This window comes from Mirounga angustirostris, unplaced genomic scaffold (genome assembly GCF_029215605.1).
Source record: "Mirounga angustirostris isolate CCGP_5_RB_7025 unplaced genomic scaffold, mMirAng1.0.hap1 SCAF_1, whole genome shotgun sequence".
Lineage (NCBI taxonomy): Eukaryota > Metazoa > Chordata > Mammalia > Carnivora > Phocidae > Mirounga > Mirounga angustirostris.
The window spans coordinates 191,388,686-191,405,496 of NW_026991709.1; the positions used below are offsets into that span (position 1 = coordinate 191,388,686).

The window sequence follows — 16,811 nt, forward strand, 5'->3', positions numbered from 1 at the left end:
GTGGCGTGTTTGAAAATCCTCCAGGAGAGGAGTGGCTGGGCTTATGGGAACCTCCATTGGCCCTCAGGAGATTGGCATTCTTCATTAGCTGAGCTGTCTAATCTCAGCTTGTTTATAGGCCTGTACGAATTCAGGTCCCTTTCTGTGCAGGAGGCTAGGGTGAGAGGCCTTTTTAGGAATGCCTACTCCCCCACCCCAACCAGCCACCACCTACCCCAGGCTTGCTTTGTGGCGAGTCAGGCTTTTGGAAATAGGGGATCCCAAGGATGAGCTGAAACCCATCTTTTGTGGGCACTGCTGTTTTTTGGCACACATCGCCGAGTGTTTCCTGAGTGCCAGACCTGGTAGGTACCACATGTGGGCTTTGAGGTGACCCAGATGGTTGCCTAAAAGGGCTGAGCCTTTTTCATGATCATTTCACTTCCTTCTTTCTCCAAACAGATAGGACCGCTTCAGGCTCTTTGAAGCAAGACCCAAGTCTGTCGGGGAGCAGTGCTTTCAAAGTATTTGCTTTTCTTGCAGAGTACCCCGTGGGCCTGCATGTTCCTGCTATTGCCTTTGCCAATTCTCCTGCCTAGAAAACCCCTCAGATTCTACCCATGTGTCTCTTGCTCTAAGAAGCTTTCCAGATTTTGTCCCCATAAAAAAATGCATTGGCCAGGCTCAGTTATTTCTTGGCCCCTCAATACTTTTATTGCAAATCCTGGCAGCACTTCTCCGGTCATCGTTGGTTCATCCTTGTGCTTCCAGAGCCCGGTGTCTTCTTCTGTAATGCCTGCAGGTCACAAGGCACTCTTCTGAGGCCCTTGTTAGGGGCCAGGTCACTGCCCTTAGCGGATGGGGAGAGCCTGCTTGCTTGGATGCTCTGGAGTCCCGTCTTAGATGGAAGCTTGTTCTCTCTTTGCTGGGTCCCCCACTTTACTCAGGGCTCAGACAAGTCAAAGCTCTTAAAAATCTGGGCATTTGTAAAACAGCCCTGAGAGACTTTTGCCTGAATCTTTGCAGCTAAAAGTTGCCAATCAAACTACACCATTAGAAAACTAGAAACTAAAAATAAATAATTGAAAGCTGCGCTGAAGTTATGTCTCCTTAGATTTGAGACCCACCTCTACCATTCAAGGAGGGTGAGGGGGTTGAGTTGTTTGTGGAGAGGGCATGAGCAGGGCATGGTTTTCGCCTGAAACCTTGCAGGTCTCTGTGAGACAATCTATCTCACCCAAAGAGTCTGGGTTTTGTAAAAGGCAGGTGAGCCAGGCAAGGTGTTCATTCTGGTGAGATCCCATTTCATAAAATGAGAAATGTCAGCCATGAGTTATTTCCATAATAACTCTGAGAAGAGCGGTAAGGCCTTTTGTGTCCACGTCAAAAGCTGAAAGGGAGGTTTCCAGAGGCAGCTATTTTGAAGGGGGCTCTGAAGAGGAGATTTGCCTAAGAGAAAAAAAGAAACAGATGGGTGTGGTGTTCACCACCACTCTCATTTATTGAGTTGCTATGAACTTGGGATTCAGTGAGGGCTCTGTGTCCTGGGCAGGGCCGCTGGCTCTACTGATTCCCCCTCTGAACAAAGTTCTCCCGGCATCCCTTCTCTGTCTCACGCCAATGGCTGGGTTTGGGTCTGCAGAGCTCCAGACTTGAAGCCTGATGTCCTAGCAGCAAGCTCTGTAGAGCTGCCGGAGTGCCCGGCATGGCTTTAGGTGGGGACCCTGTGAGCATTGTGTGTTTCCTCCAGACTGGGGATTGCCAGCCAGACACTGGATTTCTGGTGTGCCTCTCTCTGAATGCCCAAAGGCACAGTGCCCTGAAAAGGCAGCAGCGGGTGAGGAAACCGCCGGAGGTGGGGAGCTCTTGGCTGGTGTGGTCTCAGCTTCTGACACTTGTAACTGATGGCCCCCTGTCACTTCCTGTCATGCAGCCCAAGTGGCGGGGAGGAGTTCCTCCAGGGAAACTATGCTCTGCTCAGCTCAGAGAATCCCGTCTGCCAGGCTCCGTGGCAGTTAGGGGCGGGGGACTCTGCGTGGATGAGGCCGGAGCGCCCCATGGTTTGGTGCTGCTTCTTTGTCCGGGCTCAGGTAAGCTCCCTGCGGCAGAGCCAGGGATAGACGGGCTACCCACTTCCACCCATGCCTGGCTGGGCGGTGCCAGGAGCTGAGGTGCGGGAGGGTGAAGCTGCCTTGCACCTCCCAAGCAAATGGGCAGGGAGCTGCTGTTAAAAACACCTGGGATGTTGGCGGGGAGACTCCTGTCTCACTTTAGTGTGAATCAGAAAAGAGCTGTGTGGTTGTGTTTAAGACCACAATGGTTGCTTGGTTGGAGATGGTGAGTTGAGTGCCTAGCTGTTAGCGCTTCCTTTAGCTTCTGTGATTGGAGGAGAGAGAGAGAGTAGGGGGGGTGGGGGGTGGGGGGGAGGGTGTCTTTCACCCTTTGTTTCACGATGCTAGTATTTTAATTTTTATAAGAGATCTGTTTTCAGTTAATCAAGGGGAAAAGATGCATCTGCCTTCTGGTGTTTTTTGTTTGGGGAGTTTTTTAAAGTCACAAAGTGGATTTCCAAGATGTTTTCTTCTCCTTTGGATTGAAAGATGGCTGAAATCAATTTTGGAAGTTCATTCTGCTTGGAACAGCTTTTTCGTAGGTTTCCTTACAGTGAGTCTTGTGTTGTGAATGTGTTCATCATTGAGAAGATGAAGTCAGATATTATTATCAGGGGAGATTCAGACTCACTGGTGTTCTCATTAAGAGTGTTGGTACCTGGTTTGGTTATGTCTGAAGGAATGGCTGAAAATGTTGCATTTCTATGGGCTGAAGAACGGTTAGGAAGCCTGAAGGTTACTCCCTCTGTCCCTTTGGTTTGTGGGTGGGTGTTAAAGCTTTGGATAAGCCACCCCTATTTTCCAAAGAAAGTGTCCATTGCTTTTTCTATTCCTCTCACCAGAATTCTGAGACTGATTTTTGTAATGCTAATTCCCACTCTCATACGTGACCATTCTAGACATACATTTTTAATCTTTTCATGTGATTTGGATGGTTTTACTGTCTTTCTCCTTTCCCATCCGACTCATCCAGCTGTTTACTCACCTGATAATCATTTTTGAGTCTTTGAGATACAGATACATTTAAAATGACTTACTACAATTTAGTGATAGTTAGTACAACATAAATGAAAAATAATACACTAGCTAACATTTATTAGATACTTTTCACATGAGTAAGCACTTTACTCCCGTTAGCTCATGAAATTCCTACAACACTATAGAGTTGGCTTTTATTACTATCCCCATTTCTTAGGTGGTACACTGAGATTCAGGGAAGATAAATAATTTGCCCAAGGTCACCTACCTGGGGAGCAGTGGATCAGGCTTCAAGCTCAGGCAGAATGGATCCAGAAATGACATTCTTAGCTATTAGGTGCTGCATGAGGATTTCAATGATGGAGCCCTTTCTACATTGCCTGTCACCTGCAGTATCTTCAGTAATACTTTGCTTTCTATCCTTTGGCAAATCAGCCTGTTTTGATGTTTGCTATGGTCCAATTAGTGGTTACCTAGACAAATCACTACCCTTTCTGGACTCAGTTTCCTACCTCTCAAATGGAAGTTTCTCTAAACTCATTTTAGTTCTGATAACGAATCTAAGGTATGCAAATATCTTGTACAAAAAGTCAAACATAGTTCTCATATCTTTCCTATCTCAAAGTTAAGTGAGTGCATTTAAACATAGATTTCCCAAGGATTCAACTGGAACTAAAAATGTAATTCGCTGGGTGGCCATTGACCTTTATTTTGCTCTTGAAAATATTACTGAATACATTTTTATTTCTTGGTTCTGAGAGTCTCCAGAGAAAGGATCTGGAGGAATTGGGGCTGGATGTGGGAGGTCAGTTGGTAAATGGATGTGGTGGAGAGAAAGGGAGGGGAGAAACACTTCAAAGATCTCATAAATCCATCTTCTGAGATTTGGCCAAGGGAGTTCTGGATAGGTGGAGAAATGCTAGGGTGTAATGATTGAGGGCATGGGTTTTAGGACCACACAGATTTAGGTTCGCATCCCAGCTTTGCCTCTTACTAGCCATGCAATCCTAGGCCTGTTACCAAATGTCTCTCAGTCTGTTTTCTGCTCTGCAAAAAATGGGGATGATAAATAGTGTCTACTTTATAGGATTGTCATGAGGAATAAATGAAATGACCCATAACCGTGCCTCGCACAGAGCCAGCACTCAGCAAATGTGATCCACGTCCCCAGTCTTGTTGACCGCAGACTGTTGGTGGGCACCAGAGACACGAATCCTGAGTGTGTAAAGACTTAGCCGTGCCAGGGCTGTGAAACATCTATCCACAAAGATGAACGTGGCCCTGGTTTGATTTTGTTGAGGGAAGGAAGCATATTCCACAGAAGGTCAGTACTTCACTTTAAAGCCCCAATTCCAACCATGTGTTTTTTTTTTTTTTAATCTTTTTTTAAAGATTTTATTTATTTATTTATTTGACAGAGAGAGACACAGCGAGAGAGGGAACACAAACGGGGGAGTGGGAGAGGGAGAAGCAGACTTCCCGCTGAGCAGGGAGCCCGATGCAGGGCTCGATCCCAGGACCCTGGGACCATGACCCAAGCCGAAGACAGACGCTTAACAACTGAGCCACCCAGGCACCCCTCTAGCCATGTTTTTACAGCTTGCCCAGAACACCAAGTGGGAGCCATGAAAGGGGAAGTTGATTCAAACCAGATTCTAAAAAGGCCTCTCTTGATAGAACACACAGAGATATGACTCGGAGAGGGCGAGGTCAGGGTGGTGACCCCCTGTGTCCACCCAGACAGAAACAATGGGTGACTTTAGGACCTAAATATAGACTATGTGGATGTCACTTAGGGAAAACTAGTTCCTGATGCTGACTGGGGTGGGTGGGTCTCTTGGGAAGAGCTCTGGAAGCAGCTCCTGTGTGCCAAAACCCTTGCTCTGTCAGCCCTTTTTCTGGATAATTCTGTCCATATTGTAGCTTTTCCGCATCTGTTGAGCATCTGCCTCTGATTGGCAGCCTTGTTTATGTCCCCATCTCTTCCCTTCCAAGTCTTCCTTGTGGCGTTTACCACCTCTCCCCCTTGTTTCCTGCAGACCCCACCCAGCCCTTGCCAGAAACTGCAGGTGTGGTTGCCATGGTGCTTGCTTCTCATGGGGCAAGGATAGTTGCTTGCTGGGAGTCAGGAGTTTGGGGTTCAAGTTCCTGGTTTTGCAGTTCACCTTGGGCAATGCTGAACCTCACTGGGTACCAAGTTCTCCAATGGAGACATTGCTCTTAAGAACCTGGATCCTGGGGCGCCTGGGTGGCTCAGTTGTTAAGCGTCTGCCTTCGGCTCAGGTCATGGTCCCAGGGTCCTGGGATCGAGCCCCACATCGGGCTCCCTGCTCGGCCGGGAGCCTGCTTCTCCCTCTCCCACTCCCCCTGCTCGTGTTCCCTCTCTAGCTGTCTCTCTCTCTGTCAAATAAATAAATAAAAATTTTTTTAAAAAAAGAACCTGGATCCTGGAGCTTGACCATCTGGGTCCAAATCCTCACTGCCACTTGACCTTGGGCAGGGTCGTTACCTCTCTGGGCCTCAGTTACCTCACCTGCAAAAATGGAGATCATGACCATGAGGAGTTTATAAAACAATACCCGTGAAACCGTTAAAACAGTGCATCTTGTGTCAGTGCTCAGAAATGCTAGCTATGATTGGGGCGCCAGGGTGGCTCAGTTGGTTAAGCATCTGACTCTTGGTTTCGGTTGTGCAGTCACTAAATGCTGAAATTGTTTCCTAAAATACATTATAATAAATACATCCAGGTCTACTGCATGTGGGCTGAAGTGATACTGTGTCTCTCCCCGGCCACTTCCTGCACTTTGAGGGACCACAGCATCTGAGACCCAGGTTGCTGCCAGCTACCAGTGTCCACAGTGCTCATCCCACCAAAATGAATAAAGTCAACCCGTCCTTTCATTCACCAGGCAGTGCCTGAGAACCAGCCTCGTGCCCATCTCTGTGCCAGGTGCTGAAATGCCCAAATTATGGGTCTTTGTAGCCTTTTCTATCTTCTTTGAATGGGACATTACCAGCCCAGAGAAATGGGGCAGAGAGAGGCATGAAATAATCTAGTTGCTGAAATCCCTCCTTAATGAGAAGTAAGAGAAGTCAAGGCCACGCTCGGCCTGAAATCTCTGGATGTGGGTCAAAGAGGCCGTCTCAGTCAGCTTTTGCTGAGTAACAACCACCCCAGCTCAGTGGCAAACAACAAGTATTTGTTCTTATGTTCTTAGCTGTGCAGGTTGATGGGGGCGGTCTGCCCCGCATATCTTCTTACCCTGCAGAGGTCAGATGGTCCCAGAGGAGCAAGCAGGAATATAAGATATCCCTTAAGGTCTAGGCTCAGAATTGGTCCACTGTCCCTTCTACCCATATTCCATTGGTCAGAGCAAGTGAGAGTACCAAACCATGGAGGTCAGGAGAGAGCATAGAAGTTCGCTGAAGAATAAATTAATCCACCACAGAGATCATCGCTATTTACTCATTCAGCCCTCATTTATGTGGGGCACTCTGCCATGTTGGGGGAGGATAAATATAGTCACAGTAAATGATGAAGATAATGAGGACATCTAGCCCAAGGCTGGCATGCTGTAGGTCCTAAACAAATGTCTAATGGATGAGTATCTGTAGTACCTCTGGAGTGCTGACTAGTGATGAGTATTTCATAGAGGTTATCGCCTTTTATCCTCCAAACTCTGTTTGGGCAGGTGCAATCATCCCAGGTCAAACAAGCAGGATACTATTTTGGCCTGTTAAATGCATATAATCGAGATCATCCCTGATGTGGGGAAAGAGGCAGGGTTTACACCAAAAAGGCTCCAGTTCAAATCCCTCATGCCCTTGTTCTCATACACTTTGTACACTGCCTTGGGTGCTAACTCTTTAAGCACCCATCACATATTAAGAATTTAGTTAGCATGGTACCTGGCCTATCATCATTTCTCTAAATCCCTAGCCCTCTGCTTTTTGGGAGGTCACATGCCTTTTTGAATATTCTCTTCAGAAAACTGTTCGGAGATTTGAAAATTTCTCCGCAGATCCATGGCCCCAGGTAAAGAACTCCTCTGCGAGTTATTCATTCCTGTCCCCTTCTCCTTCTTTTTCCTCCCCTCTCTTAAGACCTTCATCCACTGGAAGAGATGTTTTTCCATATTTGTATGCCAGAGTCAGGCTCAGGGTCTGGCTCAAATTAATGGCCAGCCTAATGAGTGTTTTTCAAGTGAGTGAGAGAATGAAGGTGAAAGGGTTAGTGATATCTTGCTTGCATATGCATTGGCTCACAACACTTTTGGACAGGATTAGATAGGAAAGCTCATATAATCCAACCCCTTTGCTTTACTTATTTTTATTAAAAAGTTTATTACTGAAGTATAGTTGGCATACAAAGTTTCAGGTGCATGACATAGTGATTTGACAATTCTGTGCATTACTCAGTGCTCATCATGTTAACCGTAATCACCATCTGTCACCGTACAAAGTTGTTACAAGATTCTTGACTGTATTCCCTATGCTGTACGTTTCATCTCTGTGATTTAATTCATAGCTGGAAATTTGTACCTCTTAATCCCCTTCACCTATTTTGCTTATCCCCCCACTGCCTCCCTGGTCTGGCAGCCATCAGTTTGTTCTCTGTATTTAAGAGTTTGTTTGTTTTGTTTTTCAGATTCCACATATAAGTGAAATCATATGGTATTTGTTTTTCTCTGACTGGTTTATTTCACTTAGCATAATACTCTCTAGCTCCATCCAGGTTGTTGCAAATGGCAAGATTTCATTCTTTCTTATGCTGAGTAATATTCCAGGGTGTGTGTGTGTGTGTGTGTGTGTGTGTGTGTGTGTGTACCACATCTTCTTTATCCACTCATCTATCCACGGACACTTGGGTTGCTTCCATATCTTGGCTATTGTAAATAATGCTGCAATAAACATGGGGGTGCATATCTCTTTTTGAATTAGTGTTATCATTTTCTCTGGCAACCCCTTTATTTTACAGATGATAAAATTGAGACCCAGAGACGTTAGTCCACTTGCCCAAAGGCACACAGCTAATAATAATAATAATAATAATAATAATAATAAATTAATGTTTTCCTCCAAGCAGGTAACTTATGCTCACATACAATTAGGTCTCGTTCACTCAGTACCTGGTTAGAAAACAGTGTCATTCTGATCGATCGAATTTATAGATCATGTTACAAAACTTGAGTTTTCTTGACTTTCATATCCCAAGTCAAAGACACAGATGACAGAAACATACATGCCATTGTCTCAACCACAGAACCGTTGTGGTGTGAGCCCTTTAGGGCAGAGCCCTTGTCGCCTCTTTCGCTGGTCTCCCCTTCCCACTCCATCCTCCAGTCGTCACCCAGAACTGTGTGTACAGACTGCTGAGAATGCAGGACCGTTGGGGCTGAGACACTTGTCAAGCCAAGGGGCCAGGCCAAAGCAAGGGTGGAAGGCAGGTTAGGGTCGGTGCAGGGGAAGAATCTGTTCCTGCGGAGTCCTGGAAATCTTACTTGGAGTCATTCTTCTATTCTTAGTTTTGAAGGCACTTTGTTCTCTGTTGCATTGTTTTAACAGCCACCAGGAAATCAGTCCCTGCTCAGGGTCAGCGATGCCACTGGTTCCTGCCTGTGGCCGCCCAGGTGGGAAGTGCACTGGTTTGTTTTAGGGCTGATCTTTCGTCATCGGGATCGTTGCGCCCTTTCTTTTTTTGTTGCCCACCCTGTCTGCGTGGGGCGGGGAAGGGCGAGGAGGAAGAAGAGAATCCCATGAGTCTGTTTTTCTTTACAGCACTGGTGACTACACTTATTTCTGTATTAAAAAGAAAAATGCTAACATCCAAGTCTCAATAGAGCGCTGTGCCCTCTGGAGAATTATTCTCCCAGAGAAGTAGAATGTGAGCCACATGCGTCGTTTAAAATTTCCTAGTAGTCACATTGAAAGAAAGAAAAAGAAAGAGGCAAAATTCATTGTAATACTTTATCTAGCCCAGTATATCCAAATATTAGCATTTCAGCATGTTACCCGTATAAAATTAAGAAGACATTTTACTTTCTCTTTTTCATACAGAGTCTTTGAAATTCAGTGTGTATTATCCACTTAGAGCACATGTCAGTTCAGACGAGCCCCATTTCAAGTGCTCAGTACCCACGTGTGGCTCGTGGTAGCCATCGGGCCGTGGGGGTCTGGAGCAGACTGTCCCGTAGAGCTTTTCATGATGGTGGTACCTACACTGTCTCCTACAGAGACCGCTAGGCACAGATGGCCTTGGAACACTGGCAGTGTAGCTGGTACAGCTAAGGAGCTGAGTTTTAAATTTTATTCAATGTGAATGAATTAAAATTACATGGGAACAGCCACATATACCTAGTGCCTCTCATATACAGATAGTACAGCTCTAGAGATTGGATCCTGTTGGAGAAACAGCAACCTAAACTTGAACAAGGTAGCATTTTTCATCTGCCACCTTGGCAGAGATTAACAAGTAGGATAACACGGTTTGGGAAGGGCAACAGGACCTTCCATGTATGGCCAGTGGGAGGATAAATTAGAACAGTTTTAATGGAGGACAGTTCGGCCATATTTATCAAATTTCAAGTGTATATACCCCTTGGGCCCAGCAGCTCCAGTTGTAGATGTTAATGCTATAGTGTCTATTTAATGTGTGTCGACTGGTTTATGTAGAAGGATATTTGCTGCAGCAAAAGATCAAAAACCACACATATACCCTGTCAATGGGGGACTAGATAAATAAGTTATGGTACATTTGGACAATGTAATTGGCAACTATTGAAAAAACAAGGCCAGTGTTTGACGGCACGGAGGCTGCGTAAGATATGGCGTGAAGCAAGTGTGGAGCAGTGTACACGGTATGTTGCTGTTTGGGTAAAAGAAATGATTTGCTTATTTATGTCTAGAGCAGCTCTGGAAGCAGGCAGGAGGAGCCTATCACCGTGGTTGCCTCCTGGGGGAGGGAGGGATAGCTGGGGGTGGGAGAGAGGTCTCCTTATCATGGGAGAGTATATCTTTTTTGGAATTTAATCTCATGCACTTGAATTACCTAGCCAAAAAATAAGTAAGACACAAAAAAAGGAAACTCCAAGAGAAGGGTGAATCACAGAAGACTTCCTAGAGGAGGTGGTCTTTGGATTGACTTACAAAAGATGCATAGGAGTCCTTATGGCAGGAGGAAGGCTGAGGCTCAGAGACACGAACAAGCAGGATAGGTTCAGGCATCTGTATGTACCCAGTGGTGGGCAGAGTACTCAGTATATAAAATAGGGCGGTATGGAGTTTGGACAGGCACTGGAATGGCCAAATGGGAAGGGTTTTGTGAGCAGAGTTTGGACAACAGGCAGCCATTGACAGTTTGAAGGAAGCAGGAAATGATATGATTGTGCTTCTGTGGAAGACAACTTTGGGCAAAGTGGAGAATGATTTGAAACAGTGATTCCCAAAGTGTGATCCTTGGAGCCCTAGGAGTCCCCAAGACCTAGAAATGAACCACATCACTACAAAACAGATTTTCTTTATATGTGTCTACCAAAATAACAATCACAGCAGCTTGATTGCAGAAGCAGATGTATGAATCAGCTGTCTCCTATGCAGCCAGATAGTAACGAGAGTTGTAAAAGTGTCAAACAATGCTGCTCTTCTCACTGTGTTTTTGTTCTTGAAGATATAGTTAATTTTCATTAAAATATGTTTGTTTTTTTAAGTAGGCACCATGCCCAGCGTGGAGCCCAACATGGGGCTTGAACTCACAACCCTGAGGTCAAGACGTAAGTTGAGATCAGGAGTTGGACTCTTAACTGACTGAACCACCCAGGCACCCCTAATTTTCATTACAATATGTTAATTAGAGTAACAAGTAATACACTTGCTACTTTTTAAAAGAACGGTTTCTTTTAATTTCTCAATTTTCTTTTCTAATACTGTAAATATTGATAGACATAACCCACATAAACAAAAGCCCCTCAAGGCCCTCAGTAATTTTTAAAAGTGTAAAGGGGTCCTGAGACCAAAAAATCTGAGAACCACTGGTCTGAAAGCAAGGAGGCCCAGGGAACTTATGATTCTGGTTGGATCAAGTAAACTCTGGGAAAACAAATGTACTATCCAAATGTGAATGAGGTAGGAGGCATGAGCTAGGCATGCCGGAGCATCTATCTGAGAGCTTGCTTGATGGATCGGTTTTGACTGACAGGGCTGTTGGTGCATGTCCTAACTTCCACTTCTGTATGAATAGATATTCCTGTTACTTCCAGTGCTTTGCCATTATGAACATCCATGCACGGGTTGCTCAGTGCCCAGCACCTGCAAGAATTAGTCTGGAGTAGCTCCCTGCAAGTGGAATGCTGGGCAGGACGAAATGTACATCTGTAGCTTGACTGGAAGCTGTCTAGTTGTTGCCCCATCTGTGACCCTCCTTCCAACCTTATGTGAGTCCTCATTTCTCCAACCCTTAGTGCTGTCAGATTCTTTAATTTTACTAATCTGATGGGTGTGAAATATCATCTTGTTTTAACCCCAAGCCCACATTCAGTGCTACCCCATTCCTCACCTTAGAGCTTAAGTTACTGAAGTCTGAACTGTAGATGACTCAGAAAGAGTCTTCGCCTCCAGGAAACACGTGCACTTCTGTGTGAGAATCTGTGAACACACAGAGGCAGGTTCTGTACTCTGGTTTTCTGGATAAGGAAAGAATAAAAAATTGGGGACCCCCACTCTTTATTTGAGATAGAAATCACCCAGTCAACCTTGCTTGCTCTTGCGGTGTTTACTGTAATTTGGGGTCAGGTGGATCTGCCCTGAAGAAGGAGAAATTGGGCTTTTCTGCACCGCCTGGGCTGGTGTTTGGGGTAAAGCCCAATCTGAGGCATTAAGCTGAGACCTGAGGCTTTGGGCAAACAAGTGTAGTGTGGGGTGAAGCGCTGTCTTTGAACAGTCACATGTCCTCACCCGACTCAGGCCTCCCTGTGGGCCTGAAGCCAGGGCCTGCTTCTCTAGCCTGTGACCTATTCAGGTGCACAAGGTCCTTCCTGCATTCAGAAGGGCCCCCTGTGTGGTTTAATGCTCTGTTGTGGCTGACCTGAAACTCACTAATTTTCGGACGAGGGGCCCTACATTTTCATTTTGCTCTGAGTTCTACAAATGATATAGCCAGTCCTGCCTGAGGCATCTTTGTGTCTCTCAGATTAAAAAGGGTGTGGGGAGAGGACAGCAACATGGGTAACACTGTTCTCACTCTGTGCAGGGCCTGACCCCACCGTGAAATCCAAAGCTCTTTTGGGTGAAATGCTCATTTCCTCCTTTCATGCATTTTGTTTCTTTTTTTTACTTCTCTCTCTGTCTACACACACACACACACACACACACACACACACACACACACACACACAGAATCATACATATACTGTCTGTCCTCACCATTCACAAATTCCGTATTTGCCCACTTGCTAAAATGTACTTGTAACCCCAAAATCAATACCCAGAGCACTTTTACAGTCATTCACGGACACGAATAGAGCAGCAAAAAATTTGAATGACTCAACAGGCACATTCTCACCTGAGGTCAGTCAAGGTATCATTGTGCTTTCTTGTTCCCGCTCTCATACTGTAAACAAATGTCTTTTTTGTGATCTGTTTGGTACCATGTTTTTCACATTTTTGTGCTACTGTTGATGTCATTATTTAAGATGTAATTTCTCTGAGGTAGCGATGAAGTGTTGTCCAAGCACAGGATGGCTCTTGGGTGCTTTACAGAGAATATACGTGTGTTCAGTAGGCTTCCTTTAGGTACAAGTTATAGTGCTGTTGCCTGTGAGTTCAATGTCAATGAATCAACAGTATATATTAAAGAAGGTGTCTATAACTAGAAACACACATAAAGCAAGATTATGTCTTGATTGGCTGACAACATGTTGTAACCAGAGGCTTGCAGAAACTTAGCCCTGTGTTCATTTACTCACTGTTCGAAGAGACTTTATGAACGTAACTACTGCGAATAACCAGCATTGACTATTTATGTGTGTATGTTTGTCTTTTCCTCTCCCATCCTCTCCCTTGCTCACTCTCCTTCCCTTTCTTTCTTCTCCTAACCTCTTGCATTTTCTGTTCTCTTCCACTGACCATTGGTCCTGCTGGCATTAGCCTTGGGTCCTCAAAAGGTGCCCAGGGAAGGTGCCTCTGTCCATTTACTCACTACCCAAGGGCCGCCTTCTTTGTTCCGTTCGCTAGGCTTTGCTGGGGTCTGCACACAGACCTTGTGTTTCAAAAATATGGCTTACAGATAGGATTGTAATCCGTGATTTTGAGGAAAATCGAGAATCTCCTATGCATGCCTAGAAAATGTTTCCCACTCAGCATTCTCCTTGGCCACATGTTGTCACATCCAAACAATGTCAGAAGGAAACTTTAGAGGTCACCTGGTCCAACTCCCCCATTTCACAGATAATGAAACTGAGATCCAGGGAGGGAAAGTGAAATGCCTGAGGTCACAGAGCTAGTTCGATGACCTTAAAAAATAGAAAACAACCGGCTAAAAATTGTTCCTCGTTCACTCTATTTTACTACTTATGCATCAGATATCTTTATGAGAAAGATCACATTAGTTGTGAACTGACAGCTTCTGATAAAAATTTATAAAACTGATTTCTGCAAATTGTAGTAAAGCCAGAGAAGATAGACAAATACACGTTTTTTAAAAACGAGATTTAAATTTTCTTTTTTTTCACAGAAGGCATTTCATATCTGCAGTCAAGATGTCTAGATGTTTGCAACATAGAGGGCTTTTAAATTCCTCATTAAGGTGGTTTCCGTCATCAAAACCTCTTTTATGATACATTCAAAAGTGGGCACCGCTTGGTCCTAATGAGATGTAGCATAAATTTGAGTGCCAGGACTGACAACAGAGAGGGTAGAAATCTCCCACAAACGAGACCAGGAAACAGATCCAGCAGGCCTCCCTTCCTGTCTGTTCCCCAAACCTTTGCCTCCACCCCCTCCTCTCCCAAAAAGGGGAAGGAAGAAGGTTCAGTAAAGATAATGTGCCCATCCTCAAACAAAGTATGGCTAACCCCTTGGGTCCCAAGCACTCCCATTTCCTGTGGCTAAAGTTAGACCTATTAGATACGAATTTCATTTTTAATCCATGACTGGGCAGACAGAAGGCTACAGATCCTCTCCAGAAGGCACGGGAAAAAGGAGTCCCCTTGTGGTCATCCCCCGGGGCGGGGGAGGGTGGTGAGGGAAGGCATCACAGTGTTGCTTTTTCTGTGCTGGCCCCGGGGAAAACACAAGGGACGGTTACTTTGTGTGACAATTACAAGGGGGATTTTCCACAAAGAAAGTGTTTCCTAAACCTCACTCGTTTGTGGATCACCTTTTACCTTAGCCCTTCACAATGAAAAATACTTAGTAATTTTCTACAAAACAACACAGTTTTTTCTCTTATATTTACCTCTGGTGGAAAGTTTATATTATTGTGATAAGTGGAAAACCAGTATGCTGGCCATAAATAGAATGGAACTATTAAGATAAATAAATATGCACAAAACAATGTAACTAAATTCTAGCTAGGTGCTGTTATCTGAGCCTCTGCCCCCAGGAGAGACAGACTGAGGTTAGTAAGCTTAGGTGGGCGTTCAAGGTGAGGTAGCCCAAGCTCAGCCTTTCTCTTTGATGGATTCAGACTGGCCAGTGAATTGAAAACATAATGACTTTTTAAAAAAGATTTTTATTTATTCGAGAGAGAGAGAGAAAGAGGGAGAGAAAGCACCAGCTGCGGAGGGGCAGAGGGAGAAGCAGGCTCCCCGCTGAGCAGAGAGCCCGATGCAGGGCTCGATCCCAGGACCCTGGGATCATGACTAGAGCCGAAGGCAGACGCTTAACGACTGAGCCACCCAGGCACCCCACATTATGACTTTCTTATTATGTGATCTGATGTGGGTAAAGCAGACTCTCCAGGTCCCCTACCCACATCACCTACAGAGTCCCCCGTACCCACCTACGACTTTCTGTGTCCTTCTACCTGAGAGGATTTCCAGCCAAGGGAGTTAACATCCTGAGGAGCCAGCCCTTCACCATTAAAGAGAGGCAGGAGTTAGTGGATTGAATACTTGCCCCGCCTCATCCCTCAGTGGAAAATTATGAGCAATGTCCTACGCAGTTCTCTTGGTGAGTTCCCAGTGGTTTGAACTCTGGGTGCTCATGGCTGTAACCATCACCCACTTGCTCTGTTAGTGGCTTCCCTCCTTTCTCCATCTCATTTCCCCACACCCTACAGTTCTTTCTGGGGATTGTCTCCCACATAAAAATCTTATACCTAAATCTTTACCCCAGGATCTGCTTTGGGTGGAGCGCAAACTAAGACACCAGTAAGCACTCTGCCTAGCATGATCTTACAAACCACTGAGGCACCAGACCTATCCTCTGGGAAACACTATCCCAAGGTATATACCCAAATAGTATAAAGCAAAGTATCACTTTGCTTTCTCTGAATTCAAAAATATGTTGAAATTCTTCATGTCCAATTCTCTCTGGCATTCTCCCTAACATATTGGTGACACTCTGTTCTGATGAGTAACATCGGTCTCCATTTTTGCTCTCCTTCTTTCCATATGGTATTACGATTTGCTAACAAACTTGGTGTTCCTGAATTTGCCTGTAAATTTAATTCACTGTGTGGCATTCATCAGCAGTTTGCCAGTGGGAGACATCCAATGAGTAGAACAACACTGTGGGTCTGTGGCCCCTCAAGTAAACGTTTACAGATGCATCGATGATAAACCTGGCTGAAACAGCAGGCAGGTGTTGCCAAACTCAGGGAGCCATTTCTGGCAAGCTTTTACAACATCCTGAGGAGAACCAGGATTTCAAAATTAGGGAGATTAAAAAGGTGCTTCTGCAAGATAGAGTTTCTGTTTTGACTTGAGCCAAAAGGTGGAACTGAAGTTCTAATGGGGAAAGAATTTCTTGTCTTCAGGGTTGGGCCCATGCCAGGGAGGTCCTGTCCCATGAAACCTAGGCTGTTCAGAGAGTGGTGAAGTCCAGGGTGACCTATACCCCAGGATATATCAGAAGAGTCAGAAGCATCTGTAAGTGACACGGGATCAGGACCTCGAAGCGGAAGGCAGGAGTAGGGCCAACTTCATGGACAGGGCTCTGTGCTCAGAAGGGCTCCACTCTGTGGGCAAGTAGAGTTGCCCAATAAATATTTGTGTAATATTTGAATGAATAGATGCTTGGCCATCAAACTTGCTTTGGGTTTTTAGGGATAGTGGCCTCAGAACCAAAAAGTGGCATCAGAATGAGTACCAATCACGAAGAGTCCCTATACATTCTTTTTCAGGACTGGCTACATAATTTGTGAGGTCCAGAGCAGAACAAAAATGCAGGGCCCTTGTTAAAAAATTTCTAAGAATTTCAAGATGGTGACAGCAAAGCATTAAACTCTGTGTGCCCTCACAGTGGAAGGTGCTAGATGTGCCACAGTAGATGAAAGTTGATCTGGTTTCTGCACTCACTGAACTCAGCTCTGAGGGAGGAAACAGACATTAATCAAGGAATCATGCAAGTAAATGGTGACATTTTGATGGGTTAGTGCAACAAAGAAGAAACACATGATGCTGAGAGGATATAACTGGGAGATTCGATCTGGTTTGTAACCCATCTTGGAATACTTCCTTGACAGGGCTGGCATTTGAAAGATGAGGGGTTAACTGCGAGAAAGGGGGGAGGAGGGAGGGCTCCAGG

The 16,811-nt window shown here is 45.2% G+C and overlaps 1 protein-coding gene across 3 annotated transcripts in view; it reads left to right on the forward strand.

Annotated features, from left to right (window-relative positions):
- ARHGEF3 (Rho guanine nucleotide exchange factor 3) overlaps positions 1 to 16,811 on the forward strand; it is a 299,011-nt gene that overhangs the window by 125,412 nt on the left and 156,788 nt on the right. The window contains exon 1 of one of the 3 annotated variants that reach the window (XM_045862137.3): positions 1,913 to 2,069. The exons of the other annotated variants lie outside the window; for them this stretch is intronic. Within the exon in view, the coding sequence (XP_045718093.1) occupies positions 2,019 to 2,069 (51 nt within the window). The 5' untranslated portion in view covers positions 1,913 to 2,018. Of the gene's footprint in view, positions 1 to 1,912; positions 2,070 to 16,811 lie in introns of those variants that run through there. 3 annotated transcript variants of the gene reach the window in all.